Source organism: Protomyctophum parallelum (assembly GCF_964188405.1).
Source record: "Protomyctophum parallelum genome assembly, chromosome: 9".
NCBI classification, from domain to species: Eukaryota; Metazoa; Chordata; class Actinopteri; order Myctophiformes; family Myctophidae; genus Protomyctophum; species Protomyctophum parallelum.
The window spans coordinates 33,793,809-33,808,255 of NC_139706.1; the positions used below are offsets into that span (position 1 = coordinate 33,793,809).

A 14,447-nucleotide genomic window follows, 5' to 3' on the forward strand; every position below is an offset into this window, starting at 1 on the left:
CTATTTTGGTGTCACATTTAGAGTCATATTTCCTATAAATGTAATTGAAAAAAAATATTTTTTCGCTCTAAAATATTCGTTACAATGACATTGAGTTGACGTGTAAGTTTGAGGGTAAATATTCGCATATTCGCAATTTCGTGTGACGAGTTCCAGAGAGCTGGGATGCAGCTCTCTGTAACCCCGCTAACATGGCCTCAAATTCAGCCTTGTGCAGAGCCCTCTTCACAGGTTCACTGCCTGTCTATAGCAGCATTGCACCGGGCTAAAATGCATATCAGTCTTCAAATATCTTATGTACCACAGCATTGTTCAAGTGAACTGTGTGTTTATGCTTGTTCATTGTAATAATCAATATCGCTATGATGATTTATCGCCGCGTCACTCGAGTGACGAGTCCCGTCCCGTGGCCGGGCCATCCAGCCGTGGATGGCCCGGCCGTGGCGCCGTCATATAGTGCATCTACCCGGGGCAGTGGGGCACTGCTCCCGGCTCAAGTAACCTGACCGCGCTCTCTCTCTCTCTCTCTCTCTCTCTCTCTCACACACACACACACACACACACACACACACACACACACACACACACACACACACACACACACACACACACACACTCACACTCGCTCTCTCACACACACCGATATGGGGGGGGCAGTCTGTCTCTCTCTCTCTCTCTCTCTCTCTCTCTCACACACACACACACACACACACACACACACACACACACACACACACACACACACACACACACACAAAGCAGTAAAACATCGCATTTATCAACTTTTCGCTGCGCGCCTCACAAGGCTATTGGATTTATTTGTGCTTCGTCTTTGCACAATGCACGTATAGGCATACATTGTGTAAGTAAGAGCTGATCTACAGGCTGACAATGTGCCCCACATAATAGCGTATTCTTGGGACTGCGTGTGTGTGTGTGTGTGTGTGTGTGTGTGTGTGTGTGTGTGTGTGCGTGCGTGGGCTGACGGCATTGCGTCCTCTCTCCACTGTCTTTCTGTGAGTCCCCGATGCACTATATAATTTGAAAATGATCAGTGATCATGATCAACTCGGGACGGTTGGATCTTTGAACACTCACAGACCAGGGGGATCATCAATTATCACTGCATGCTGCAGCCTGCTCCACGTTTTTTGGGGGGGATTTCGGAGCTGCAAAATGCAAGAAATAACGCACTCTATGTGCAAACTCCTCGGTGCGCCTTGGATATGAGCGCCTTGGAGTTGGAGCGCAATGGAAATGAGCATGCTCAGAAAGACCAGAATGAATTTACATCCGAAGCAGTGTATACATGAGTCCAATTTTCTTTCAATCGCAATGAACATCTGAGTAATCCGGCCAGTGACATCGGAATGGTTTTTAGATCGCATCGAGCGTTTTCATTCGGATGTAAGTTTTTGTAGGTGTTTACATAACAACGTTTAATAGGATTGAACTTCTATTCGGAATGAAAAGGGGATTTAACTGCTCATGTAAACGTAGCCACTGACACGTTCAGCGGAGTGACTGCGGTCTCTGTGCCGTCTGTGAAGACAGCCATGAGCCATGAGCCCCAGAGGGGCAGCAACACCGCCGGGTAATCTACACTGACTGACTCGAGACTTGAGAAAATGACGTCCAAACGTCGTTCTGTGTATAGGCTAATTCATTGGTAAAAGAGAGAGAGAGAGAGAGAGAGAGAGAGAGAGAGAGAGAGAGAGTGTGTGTGTGTGTGTGTGTGTGTGTGTGTGTGTGTGAGTGAGAGAGAGAGAGAGAGAGAGAGAGGGGGAGAAGAGGGCTCAGGTTAGCCCGGCGCTGTGGACAGGCAGTGGTAACCTGTGAAGCTCCGCACCACGGAGCCCTGTTCAGCACTTGTGTGTTTGAGGCCATGTCAGCGGGGGGAGGACGGAGAAAATTACGATTATGCAACAGTACACAGTAAAACTTACACGTCAACTCAATGTCATTGTAACGAGGATTTTCGAGCGAAAAAATATTTTTTTTTCAATTTTATTCATAGCAAAAATGACCTAAATGTACCGTCAAAAACGCTAGCCTGAGCTAGCTAGCAGCCACTTGTTGCTAGCGCGGCGCGCCGTAGCCCTGTCTCAAACAATTTCAAACTGTTTTCAGTCAGACCACGTGATGTGCTGTACCACCCATATTAATTTCGGGGCGTGTCAGCGGACCTTTTAGGAAGGGCAGTCAGTTGTTTGTTGCATGGGACCCTCAGAGAAGAGGGACTCCCATAACCGAGGTGAGACTTTCACAATGGGTTGTGGAAGCCATACAGTTGACTTATGCCGAAAGAGGAGCACAACCCCCGGAGGGTTTGCGGGCTCACTCTACGAGGGGCATGTCTGCATCCTGGGCCCTTGCAAAGGGAGCCTCACTTCAGGATGTGTGTACGGCGGCGAGTTGGTCGTCCCCTTCGACTTTCGCCACGTACTACAACTTGGACGTGGCATCTTTTGGAATTGCTCACGCCGTTCCGGGAGCTGCCGCTATGTGATGGGACAGTTGGGAACAACGGTCACACACGCGCACTTCAGGAGATAGATCCTAGGGCATATAAGATGGGGTACCATCAGCCCGCGTCTGAGTGCTTAGACAGTCTACGCTGGCTAGCTCCTTGGATAGGTTCTTGTCTACTGGGCCTGTGGTCCAGATAGCCTCCTTGCCTTTCCTTCTCCCCACGGGCAGGGGACTGCTGGGGGAGGGATCCCGGGTCGGGCCTCCTTTTCAACTGGTGGTAGTGATACGGGGGGTTTATGTACACCCTTAGGCGATTCTTGAGCGAGATGAGCTTAGATAAACTCTGGGTTACTTTAGTAACCTCAGTTTATCAAGCGAATCGAGCGAGAGAATCGCCCTTACTACCCTTCTTGCTTAGAAAGAGCACAGAAAAAGGACTGGTTGATAGGAATGACGTCTTCCGGCTGTGCGCTGCTTTATAGGCTCTGGGCGGAGCTTGCAGCCACAGTCGTGACAGACAGCTGCACGACCCAATCAGTATTGTTTCGTGAGTATATGGATTTATTCTGTGTTGGCACCATGGAAATGGCGCCACCCTTAGGCGATTCTCTCGCTCGATTCGCTTGATAAACTGAGGTTACTAAAGTAACCCAGAGTTTTTCATGAAACAGTTTCACATCCAACTACACTAAACGACGCAGATAGAACAGTTTCACATCCAACTACACTAAACAACGCAGATAGAACAGTTTCACATCCAACTACACTAAACAACGCATATAGAACAGTTTCACATCCAACTACACTAAACAACGCAGATAGAACAGTTTCACATCCAACTACACTAAACAACGCATATAGAACAGTTTCACATCCAACTACACTAAACAACGCAGATAGAACAGTTTCACATCCAACTACACTAAACAACGCATATAGAACAGTTTCACATCCAACTACACTAAACAACGCATATAGAACAGTTTCACATCCAACTACACTAACCAAAGCAGACCCTTCTGGAGTTGGGAGTCAGCATACTGGAGGGTCTCTCACCACCCCAGTGCTCCATCTTACTACACATTTTGCACAATATAGCTCAGTGCTCTCAGTCTGCCGATAACCTGAGCTGCTTTGCGCACCGTTAACTCATTTACCTCGCCTTGCCAGGCTTTTTCCAAATTTGCAAGTAGTCACAGAATATTCACTACGACCGCCCCCAGACCACGTTTATAATGAGAGCCCGTTTATACAAAATCTGCTTGTATTTTTTATTTTTTTTAATTTATATTTTTTTGTCCCACGATTTTGTAACCCATTTTTCACCCCTGTGTCAATCATCCTGTGATGTGATCCTGGGCTCTACACACCCTCCGCCAACCTGGGGAGAGCAACGGACTTAACTCATACTTCCTTCATGCTTGAGTGTCCAAGTTGCTCCTTTACACCTGACAGGGGGGAGTTCCCCTGGTTGGACGTAGCGCGTGGAAGGAGCACGTTATTCCAACCAGTTCCTTTCCCCTCCATCAGGCGTCCCGGCTGAAAAGAAAAAAAAAATCTGCTTGTAAATCCATTCATGTGTTCAAAAGTTGGAGCCCATTGAAAATGCACTGGTGGTCGCGGCAGAAGTGGAATGATCAAGGACGAGAAATATGAGGAAGAGAGTTTTTATTTGCCGCTTTCTTTCGTTTGATTGATTTTAGCTATTTTTGACAGGGGGGCGGGGGCATTAATTCGAACTAGTGGCTAAATATGTCTTTTTCTTTACAACATTTTACGGCCAATTCTTTATTGTTATTTATTATCAATTCAAATTCATTTTATTTGTATAGCACATTTAAAAACGACTCTCATCGTACCAAAGTGCTTCACAGGTCAGAGAAAACAATACGATACAGTGCAATACAATACACCAGTGAAACAATAATAAATAAATAATAAAACAATGCATAGTTAGTAGACAAGAGAGACGTTAAGAGCAGTTTAAAAGCAGTACGGCAAACATATCCTATGTATAAAAGTGCAAGAGCATCAGGGGGAGCTTGTGAGTAAAGGAAAGTTTTGAGCCTAGACTTAAAACTAGTTTAGTTCTGCTAGTCCTCAGGAAATTACATCCATCCACAAAATATCATGGGATCTATTGAATGTGAAGGGGGAGGTGACAAACTGACATATTGAGCCAATGACATATCGCATGGCACACAGTATAGTACCCCCCTTCACATTCAATAGATCCCGTGATCTTTTGTGGCCAAATGTAATTTCCTGGGGTCTATAGTAGGACTATAGTAAATAGCAATAAAGAAATCACCGTAAGAATTTGTAAAAAGAAATACATATTTAGCCACTTGTTCGAATGCCCCCGCCCCCCTGTTAAAATTAGCTAAAATCGCAAAAGAACAAAAGAAAGCAGCACATGAAAAAGACTCATCTTTTACCTTCTCTAATAACAACCTAAAACATGAACCTTGGTTGAAAAAAACTAAAGTTGTCCTTTATTGGGTTAAAAACATAACTCATCCACACACGCACACAACATTTGTTATTGTGGCCTATATTTATAATTGTATAATTATAAAGTAATTGCATGATGATATTTCTGGCTCATGTGCTGATTTATTGGTGTGGCTTTCATGTTCTCATTCAGCCTAGTGGATTTTGTGGAAATGCTATCATCATCTGAGGTTAGAAGAGAACCAGAGCTAATAGGCTAGGCAGGCTGGACAAGAACTGCTACTTGGGAAATACACACAATGAAAGTAGGGTTGCCAATGCCAACCATTCGCCGTTAAATACGGAATCGTCCCTTATTTGGAAACTAAAAGATGTGTTCCTTATTGAGCTGATAAGGGACAGACCGTTAGTTATTTTCTTTGGGGCTAGCTAACTAGATTTGTGTTTTTCAACTGTTTCAACTTGTAAACGTCCTTGAATCTTAAAGGAATGGAGATTACCTGGAACTGTTAGCTGGCCTTTGTACAAAATGTTCTCTTTTATCAAGGCAAACAATATAAGAAAAAATATATCTTTCTCCAATGTTTGTTTATTATTTCTTTCCCTCTCAATGGAACAGGTTATATGCACTCCACAAAGGGTTTCAAATGGTTCTTTAGAAAATAAACCTGCTTATTTTATAACCAACCATTTGCTTATATATTATATATAGCTCCGTTTGGTTGGGACTCAAATCATAGTTTTTCTTCATCTCCTCAATTAACTTGCCATTGCCATAATTATAAAATATAATAATTGTTGGCATGGTGAAACAGCGACAAACTAGAAATGCACAATTCTGGGGAAATTACAAGTGTGGTTGCACCGACAATATCAAGCTTTAAGTCTTGCATAAGTACAGTATGATGATGATGATGTATTGACCCACATGACATCACAGGCACTGAAGAACACAGGCAAAATAGAATAGCCAAAATTAAGTTTATACGGAATGACTAAATAAAAATCACTCCTAAGTGAGGGGCGCTCTTATTATCATACATCCTCTCATTTCAGCAAATCACAATTTGCGTCCTCACTTTTGTCTTCAATTGTTTCAAATACTCAAAACTGGGCATAAGAGGGGCTAAATAATCTCATAACAATATATTTCAATCCACACACGCACACACACACACACACACATACACAATGTCCCCGGCATGCAGTGCCACTGCCAACACAATCTCTGTTTCTGTCTCTCTCTCTCTCTCTCTCTCTGTCTCTCGATGTCCTCGCTGCAATTACCGTACACATTACAACCACACGTAATATCTCCCTGCTCTCAGAGACTCCACGCCTCACTCTCACGCGACTCTCTTTAGCTGAAAATTAAACCCCTGGCACGGTGAAATTAAACACAGCACAGATTTGAAATGGAAATGGTCTCTCTGCGCTGTGAGAGGATTTCTATCACTCTGCTGCCTGGTAATGGAGTCATGAACAGCCCCTCCCCACTGGAGCTGAAGCACAAACAAACTTTTAGAGACTATATGATCCTGAATCTCTAAAAGCAGACATACTGTAGTCATAAGTTAACTAGCCTGCTGCTGTACTGTTGGCACTTGGCACACAGGTACTTGTGGGTGAAATAAAGGCACATTTTCAACTGGAGCCCAACAGTGTGTGAACTACTTTCAAGTCATGGTGTGGGTTTGCATGTGTGCGTTTTTGTCTCCACCAGGCCGAAGGCGTGGCAGAGACTATGTTTTGCACCCTGTCTGTCTGTCTGTCCGTCAGTCGGTCCATCCATGAACAGCTTAATCTCCACGGCACCATTGGCCTGATGGCAGCAAAACTCCCTGGATGCCAGAGCCTCTGCTCTAAATTGTTCAGATCGGCCACCAGGAGGCAGATTAAAATTATATATAATATATATATATTCTACAGAAATCACGAAAATCGGTACACAGTATCTTTATTGATTTAATTTTATTTCACAGTATGTAGAATGGGTACATAAAAAAAAAGCACAGGTCAATATAAAAATAGTATAAAAATGTGATCTAGACGGATCTGTCAGATTTTTCCTATTCCATCCAGATTGGCTTCTAAAGTTGCTCCGTTTTGAACAAAATGCCTGATACAAAACGTGATACAATGCCAAAATGTATCACGTACGCAGCCTGCGGTTCTCGAGAAATTTTGCACGTACAACTTGAACATTTTCCAATCAGCCTGATGGTGGCTCTATAACAGACACATTCGGGTTTATATACCTAAAACTGCACAGATCACCTTGAAAGACTGCATGCAGACTCCCTACAGGCCAGGGGAAAAAAACGTTTTGTCTTTTTTAGCACCAGTGATCCTCAACTCCAATGTCTACCGCACAGAGATTATAATGTTCCCAGGCAGGCCAACTGTCCAGGTGGACTTTAACGATATCAAAGCCCTGGCACAGCATGACCCGGTAAAGGCCCGGAGGAGAAGAGACACTCCCACAGTAGAGATCACACACCCCGGCCATCAATGAGCTGGATAGTGCACTGCCTCACTTGAACCCACCCAACAGCTGCAAAGAGCAGCTTGGCCACCTCAAGGAGGACTTTAACACCTCCTTAAAGGAGAATTCCACCCTAGCCATTTTTACTGAATTCTATTGATATTGTGTAGGCTATATTAAACAAACAAATATATAAATATATATTGGATGTTGTAGGCGTCACAGCCTGGTGACGCAGCTACTCCATGTCCCACAGCAGACAGACAGCTGTCGCCTGGATCTTCTCCGTCTTCACCAGGGTCTTCACTAGCAGATTTCTTCTCTTGGATACGGCATAATATTTATAAGTATTTTCTTGTTATTCGAGCATTCAGATTTTCGCCTGCTGCTCCGCCATGTTGTAAACAAGATATGCACATGCACACACTCTACAGTGGGGGAATGTGCAACAAGCCAACAACACGCGCACCAAGGCCCGCCCCCGCTCTATCACGATTGATCAAGCCACCAAAACCGAAACTAGGGTTTTTTGACCAGCACACTCTATAGTAAGGCGTATTAGCATTGGTGATACAGTATCTGAATTAAGTGAAATCACAGATTTAATATTCCTTTAAAAAAAGCATAATTTCATTCAGTCTTGGTGGTCTGCTACATGTGATGGGAGCTTTTCTGCTCTTGTCAAATGAGCTACCTCAGACCACGCTGTGCTCTGATTGGCTAGAAGCTAAAAGCCAGAAACCAGTTTTTAGAAGCTGTGTCAAATATACGTTTTCACGAACTTGCGATGCGATAGCGAACAAATCATCAAAAAGACCCGCTAAACGCCCACATTTTGTTGAAATGCCTTTTTCCACAAAGGAGCACTCTTTTTCTTCACTGGCCATATAGAACTGGTTACTCCAGCCAAAAATGTAGATTTAAGAATTTGTTTTGCACGGTGGCACAGTTGTTAGTGCTGTTGCCTCACAGCTAGAAGGTCCTGGGTTCGATTCCCGCTCGGGCGCTGTGGGTGTGTTTCCTCATCCGCGTCATCAGTGCCCATACCCGAAGGCGGGGTTGGCGAAAGGGCCTTTCTGTGTGGAGTTTGCATGTTCTCCCCTAGGGTAGGTACCCTCACAAAAACATGCAGTAATCCTGGTCTCTAAACTGCCTCCCCCTGGCCAGCCGGGGCGCTGATGGAGGGGAAAGGAACTGGTTGGAATAACGTGTTCCTTCCACGCGCGTCCAACCAGGGAAACTCCCCCCTGTCAGGTGTAAAGGAGCAACTTGGACAATCAAGCATGAAGGAAGCATGAGTTAAGTCCGTTGCTCTCCCCAGGTTGGCGGAGGGTGTGTAGAGCCCAGGATCACATCAGATGATTGACACAGGAGTGAAAAATGGGTTACAAAATTGTGGGATAAAAAATATATAAAAAAAAAAGAAAAAAAAAGTTTTGTGTCACAGGAAATGGGTCGCAGACCCGTGCCGAACGTTGCGATGGCTGCTAGAGCCGACTCTGCGCCCTTCGAGTTATGTACCATAGGTACAGTATCGTAAATTATCCCCTCCCAAAGTTTTCACATTTAGCAATTGTGAAAAGCATTTAAGAGAAATGTATGCAGATAAACGCCCGCACAAATGGGCATTGTTAGTCATGCATTGCAACTGTATTTTGTGTGATGTCAGGACAGCCTATTTTGTGTGATGTCAGGACAGCCTATATAAGATGAAGATTACTGTTTAACATGCACAGTAGTACAGAGAGCCAGTGAGACAACTTATACCAACAACTCCACCATCGCCCCAGGTTACCATCTAACACCGGGAGACGCACTATAGTGCCACCACCTGCATTGTCAACCAGTAAGCATGACCACCAGCGAGGCCAGTATTCAACAGCCTCTTGCCCATGTGGAGAGCCCATGCAGCCCAGAAACTGCAGCTTCCACAGGGGATAAGAAAGTCATTGCAACAAAAGTCTTGGGTACAGTGAAGTGGTTTAATGTCAAGAATGGATATGGCTTCATCAATAGGAATGATACCAAAGATGCCGTTTTTGTACACCAGAAGGCCATTAAAAAGAACAACCCGAGGAAGTCCCTTCGCAGTGTTGGAGATGGAGAAATTGTTGAATTTGATGTGGTCGAAGCGGAGAAGGGAGCAGAGGCTATCAATGTCACTGGCCCAGATGGTGCTCCCGTCCAAGGGAGCAAGTATGCCCCTGATATAAATCACTCTGGACACTACCGCCGCAACAGGGGCCCTCCCCGTGACCAAGTCTATATGGACAACTACCAGAGCAACGGTGAAGGTGAATCCAGCAGCAAAGGACTTGACCACACTCGTGGCCTTGACCACGAGTGTGAAGACGCTCCCGTCGAAGCAGACACCCAGCACCAGCAGCGCCCTCCTATCCTGGCGTCAAATAGACACCACGGCCGCCGGGCCATGCACACCAACCCACAACAAGGAGAGGTGACTGAGGTAGGCGAAGGTGACGAGAATCAAGGAGGTGGTCCAGACCAGGGCAACAAACCGACGAGGCAGGGCAACTACAGAGCCCAACCGCGTTACAAAAAGGGTCCCAAACCGCTGTGGGAAGGAGAGGAGGGCAAAGAGGGCCAGGGTGGCGAGGGAGGTCAGAACTACCAGGAGCAGCGCAAGTACCGCAGGCGGCCACATGCCAACGGTGGCAAGAAAGAGGCCAAGACAGGAGGAGGCGAGTCATCTGTCGAGAACACATCTGCTCTCGAGGCCCAGTAGGCCGGGGCAGAGTAGGAAGGAAGGAGCACCAGCATCCCTTTCAATGTCAGAATACGCATCCTATGTGTGGAATCCCTCTTTTAGCCATGATTTGGCTTTACACAGAACTATAAAGCTCAAATACACTGTCTCCACTTTCTGCCTGGGTCATCATATCTCGGCCACCAAAACCAGTGATTCTGCAAAATTGCACCTTAACTCCGACTGTGTACAAAATGGAACCAAATAATTTGTACACAGTCAGAGTTACAGACCTGTAAGGTCCCTGCACTTTGAGAACCACTGCCCTAACACGCCTCTGTCCCAGCCATCTACTGTAAATGTTGACTTGAAAGAACCCATCCATGGGACGACAATGGTACGAGATGGATAAGGGCATCGCTCACCACTGTCACCTTTTTTTTTTAAACAAGAAACATCAAAGATCTGAGCAATAAGAAACAGATTTAACTTTTCCCCTCAATATTTCTGTGACAGCTACAGAACATTTTGGTGTTCCCCTTAAATAGTTTCCTCAAATGTCGTTTTTCAATTTTCTTTCCTTTTTGAGGGTCGCATTCCCAGCTTTGTGTGTCTGTGTACCCCATAGCGATTATTTGATTGGCTGAGGGGCTTAAAAAGATAAAAAGTGAGAACAGAAAAGTGAGGACGCCAAAAGTAATTGCCCGGAATATGATGTATGATGACAAGAGCATCCCTCACTTCACAAGAGTGATTTTTTTTTTGACATCATGTCGCATCCAAGTCTATGGAGTTTTTATGTTTTTCTTATTCCTTCATTCCCTCGTGACGTACAAAAGCAAACAAAAAGGTGCCCCCCACTTCACATGAGTGTCGTTTTAATAATGGACATTCTAACATAAAATTTTTTCTTTCAGAACAGAGTGAAATGGAAACACTTGCCCTAGAAATCAGCCATTAAAAAATATAAAACCCCAATTGAGTAGCAAATTACTGAAGATGAATTGAACCTAGGCTCAGATATCCAATTGGAAGGGTCCATAATTAAGTTGTCCCTGAGTGCCAGACAACTGACATGTTGAACAAAGGACACAGCAAGACAAACACTGCACTATCCGCATCTGTGCTTGATAGAGGGCAAGGCTGGGGAAGCCTGAACAAAAAGCTTAGCAAAGTGAATTTGAGAGACAAGTTCGGGGCCCATGACCCATCTCTTAGAAGACAGAGTTAAGCAATTGAAAATGGGTTTGACATTCAAAATTCTAAATGCAGCCTTGCCCTCAATGCCCTCAGTAACTAAAAAACATGAGTGACACCTACAGCCACAATATTGGAGCGGGACAATCTGTTACCACCCACTTTCAAAACAAATATGGGTAAATTCTCCTTCTCCACTCCACTGCAGTTCACTTACATCTTTTAAAACAGGCCTAGAAATCCACCTTTCAGCAGGCCCAAGGGACAGGAAATGATCCTTCCCCCTTAAACAGGTGACCGACCACCCCCTTCCTTTTCCCCACTCTGTACATACAGTTTTGTTTTCTTGAAATGAAATTTAGATTTTTTTGTTATTGATGATTTTGAATTTTGTTGTTATTATTATGTCATGTCTCTGAATTGATTGCATAGGGCCTAAATGGAAACAAGACAGCACATACTTTTTTTGGGGTGCTATCCCTTTTGAACCAAGTGTTCGGCTGAATTCTCTTGCTGATTTTATATTTATGTTCAATAAACTAATTAATCAATACATTATCTTGGTAGAGGAAGCAAGACAGGAATGACCAACCACATCCACGGCGTATCCCAAGACGCACGTTTCGCAGAGGACGTCCTCTCACAGTTTGTCAGATCAGCGTATTTCAATATATGCATCCCTGGACGTCGTCTTCAATATTACGCCATACTGAAGTCAATTATGTTGAGATCCCTGATGTCATGAATTACTAACGTCATAGACTGGCATCCAAGTACTGTGAAAGTAATCTGACAACATGTAACCTTTTGCCAAATCACCATTGCATGGCAACGGTTTGCATTGTGTGTGACATCAGATCAGCCTATAGGAGACAGACAGACAGACAGACAGACAGAGAAACAGTCAGACTTGACAACAGGTGCTTCTGAGTGATCGGATCATGTATACGTCACTAAACAGATGTGTGTGGCGGCTGAGCAGTCTCTCTCGGAGGTGTCAGAGTACCCTGGTGGTGGCAGAGCACGACAATGACAAGCTGACCCCCATTACACTGAATGCCATCACCGCTGCAGGCAAAGTGGGACCGGACATTACATGTCTGGTTGCTGGGACCGACTGCACCAAGGTCGCTGAGCAGGTCAGTAAGGTCAAGGGGGTCAAGAAGATACTAGTGGCTCAACATGACTGCTACAAAGGTTTTCTACCAGAGGAATTAACCCCGTTGATTTTGGCATCTCAGAATCAGTTTGAATTCACGCACGTCTGCGCGGGAGCCTCCGCCTTTGGAAAGAATCTACTTCCCAGAGTCGCCGCCAAGCTCGACGTCGCAGCCATTTCGGACGTCACTGAAATCAAATCCCAGGACACCTTTGTCAGGACCATTTACGCTGGGAATGCCTTGGTCACGGTGAGGTCCAGTGATGCCATCAAGGTGTTCACCGTGAGGGGGACCGCCTTCCAGGCAGCACCCATGGAAGGAGGAAGCGCCGTCTCTGAACAAGTGTCTCCGCCACCTCCAGCGCGGGTGTCCCAGTGGGTGGAACAGAGCCTGACCAAGAGCGACAGACCTGAGCTCACCAGTGCAAAAATAGTGGTGTCTGGAGGTCGTGGCCTCAAGAGCAGGGACAACTTCAAGTTGCTGTACGACCTGGCTGATGAGCTGAACGCTGCAGTGGGGGCGTCCAGGGCTGCGGTAGACGCTGGCTACGTCCCCAACGACATGCAGATCGGCCAGACAGGGAAGATTGTTGCGCCTGAGCTTTACATTGCAGTTGGTATATCAGGAGCTATTCAGCATCTGTCTGGAATGAAGGACAGCAAGACAATCGTTGCCATTAACAAGGACCCAGAGGCCCCTATATTCCAAGTCGCTGACTACGGTTTGGTGGCCGATCTTTTCAAGGCTGTTCCAGAGATGATTGAGGCTTTGAAGAAGAAGTGATCACTTGATAATCAAGGTGAATCACTGGCTAATCCAAAGATTAAACAATAACTACTTACACTAACACCTGCAAATGATCTGTGAATGAAGAATCTTGACTTTCATGCATGTTGAGTTCTTTGTCTCCTTACATCTATTAATCTATTAATTAATCAATACATTGGTCATTGTAAAGTTGTTATTATTGTCTGTCTGTATGTCTACTTTGGTTGCAAACCGATTGAGAGATTCTGCTGAGCACGGAATGTGAATATGTATGATGAGAAGTACTCCCCTCACGTCATACGCATGTTTTTTTTTAGCCTATTTGCTGCTGTTTTTGATTAGTTTGTACAGGCAAAATAAATATTAGAAAAGTAACTACTTTCTGTACATAGTAATTGATTAACCGGGTACACCTTTATACTGTATTTCTCAAATGGTAATTTGTACTTTTTACTTGAGTAATTTCTTATGGGAGTACTTGAATACATTTGACTTGAATACAGATTTCCAGTATCCTAACCACCACCGTTCATCACCATATTCAATAGTAGAGACAAATTCAACACCAATAAGTGAATAACTACAGAGGTGTTTGTGTGAACAGTAATGTGGGGACAGTGGGAACTAGAGGTGTTTGTGTGAACAATAATGTGGGGACAGAATTTCAGAACACAAGGCTCATTATATGCAGCACAATGTGAGCAAAGGCCACATTGGATTCTTACCAAATTTCCGGGACATGGCACCAAATTCACCCTCCACACTACAAACATGTAAACCAAAACGAAACATTTTTTCTCCCCTGCTTTTGACCTGTACTGTACATAAATGACTCAACTACATCTTAAGCTATTGGAAAGTGGTGCAGGGAGAAAATGCATGACATTAAATTAATGAATACAAAGCCAATCTCTCTGACCCTATGCATTTATATCAACAAATTGGCAGGTTATTAGCACAATCTGCTGCTCCTAGTCTCACAGGTTTTCCTGTCACCAACAGAACGAAACCTGTGTCTGCTTGAAAGACCCTGATCATTAACCCTGTGAACTAAAGTTATGTCGTCGTCGTTGTCCCCACCCACACAAAAAAAGGTCCAGATGACAGCAAACAGTACAACTTTTGTGGCCATGAAATAGAACCAAAAGAGAAGACAGAAAAGGCTTTAAATGCCATAAAAAAATGCGATGCAACTCGTTGTGAG

The 14,447-nt window shown here is 44.7% G+C and overlaps 3 protein-coding genes across 3 annotated transcripts in view; 2 read left to right on the forward strand and 1 right to left on the reverse strand.

The window, feature by feature from the left end:
- The window catches only part of LOC310864200 (nesprin-2), a 43,183-nt gene that overhangs the window by 7,445 nt on the left and 21,291 nt on the right, over nucleotides 1–14,447 (reverse strand). The window lies entirely within an intron of this gene.
- Nucleotides 9,264–10,157, forward strand: LOC310863916 (Y-box-binding protein 1-like; the record flags this gene model as incomplete). Its single annotated transcript, XM_083772444.1, has 1 exon — nucleotides 9,264–10,157. The coding sequence occupies one exon, from the start codon at nucleotides 9,264–9,266 to the stop codon at nucleotides 10,155–10,157; it is 894 nt and encodes a 297-aa protein (XP_083628570.1).
- LOC310863917 (electron transfer flavoprotein subunit alpha, mitochondrial-like) lies at nucleotides 12,257–13,258 on the forward strand (the record flags this gene model as incomplete). Its single annotated transcript, XM_083772445.1, has 1 exon — nucleotides 12,257–13,258. The coding sequence occupies one exon, from the start codon at nucleotides 12,257–12,259 to the stop codon at nucleotides 13,256–13,258; it is 1,002 nt and encodes a 333-aa protein (XP_083628571.1).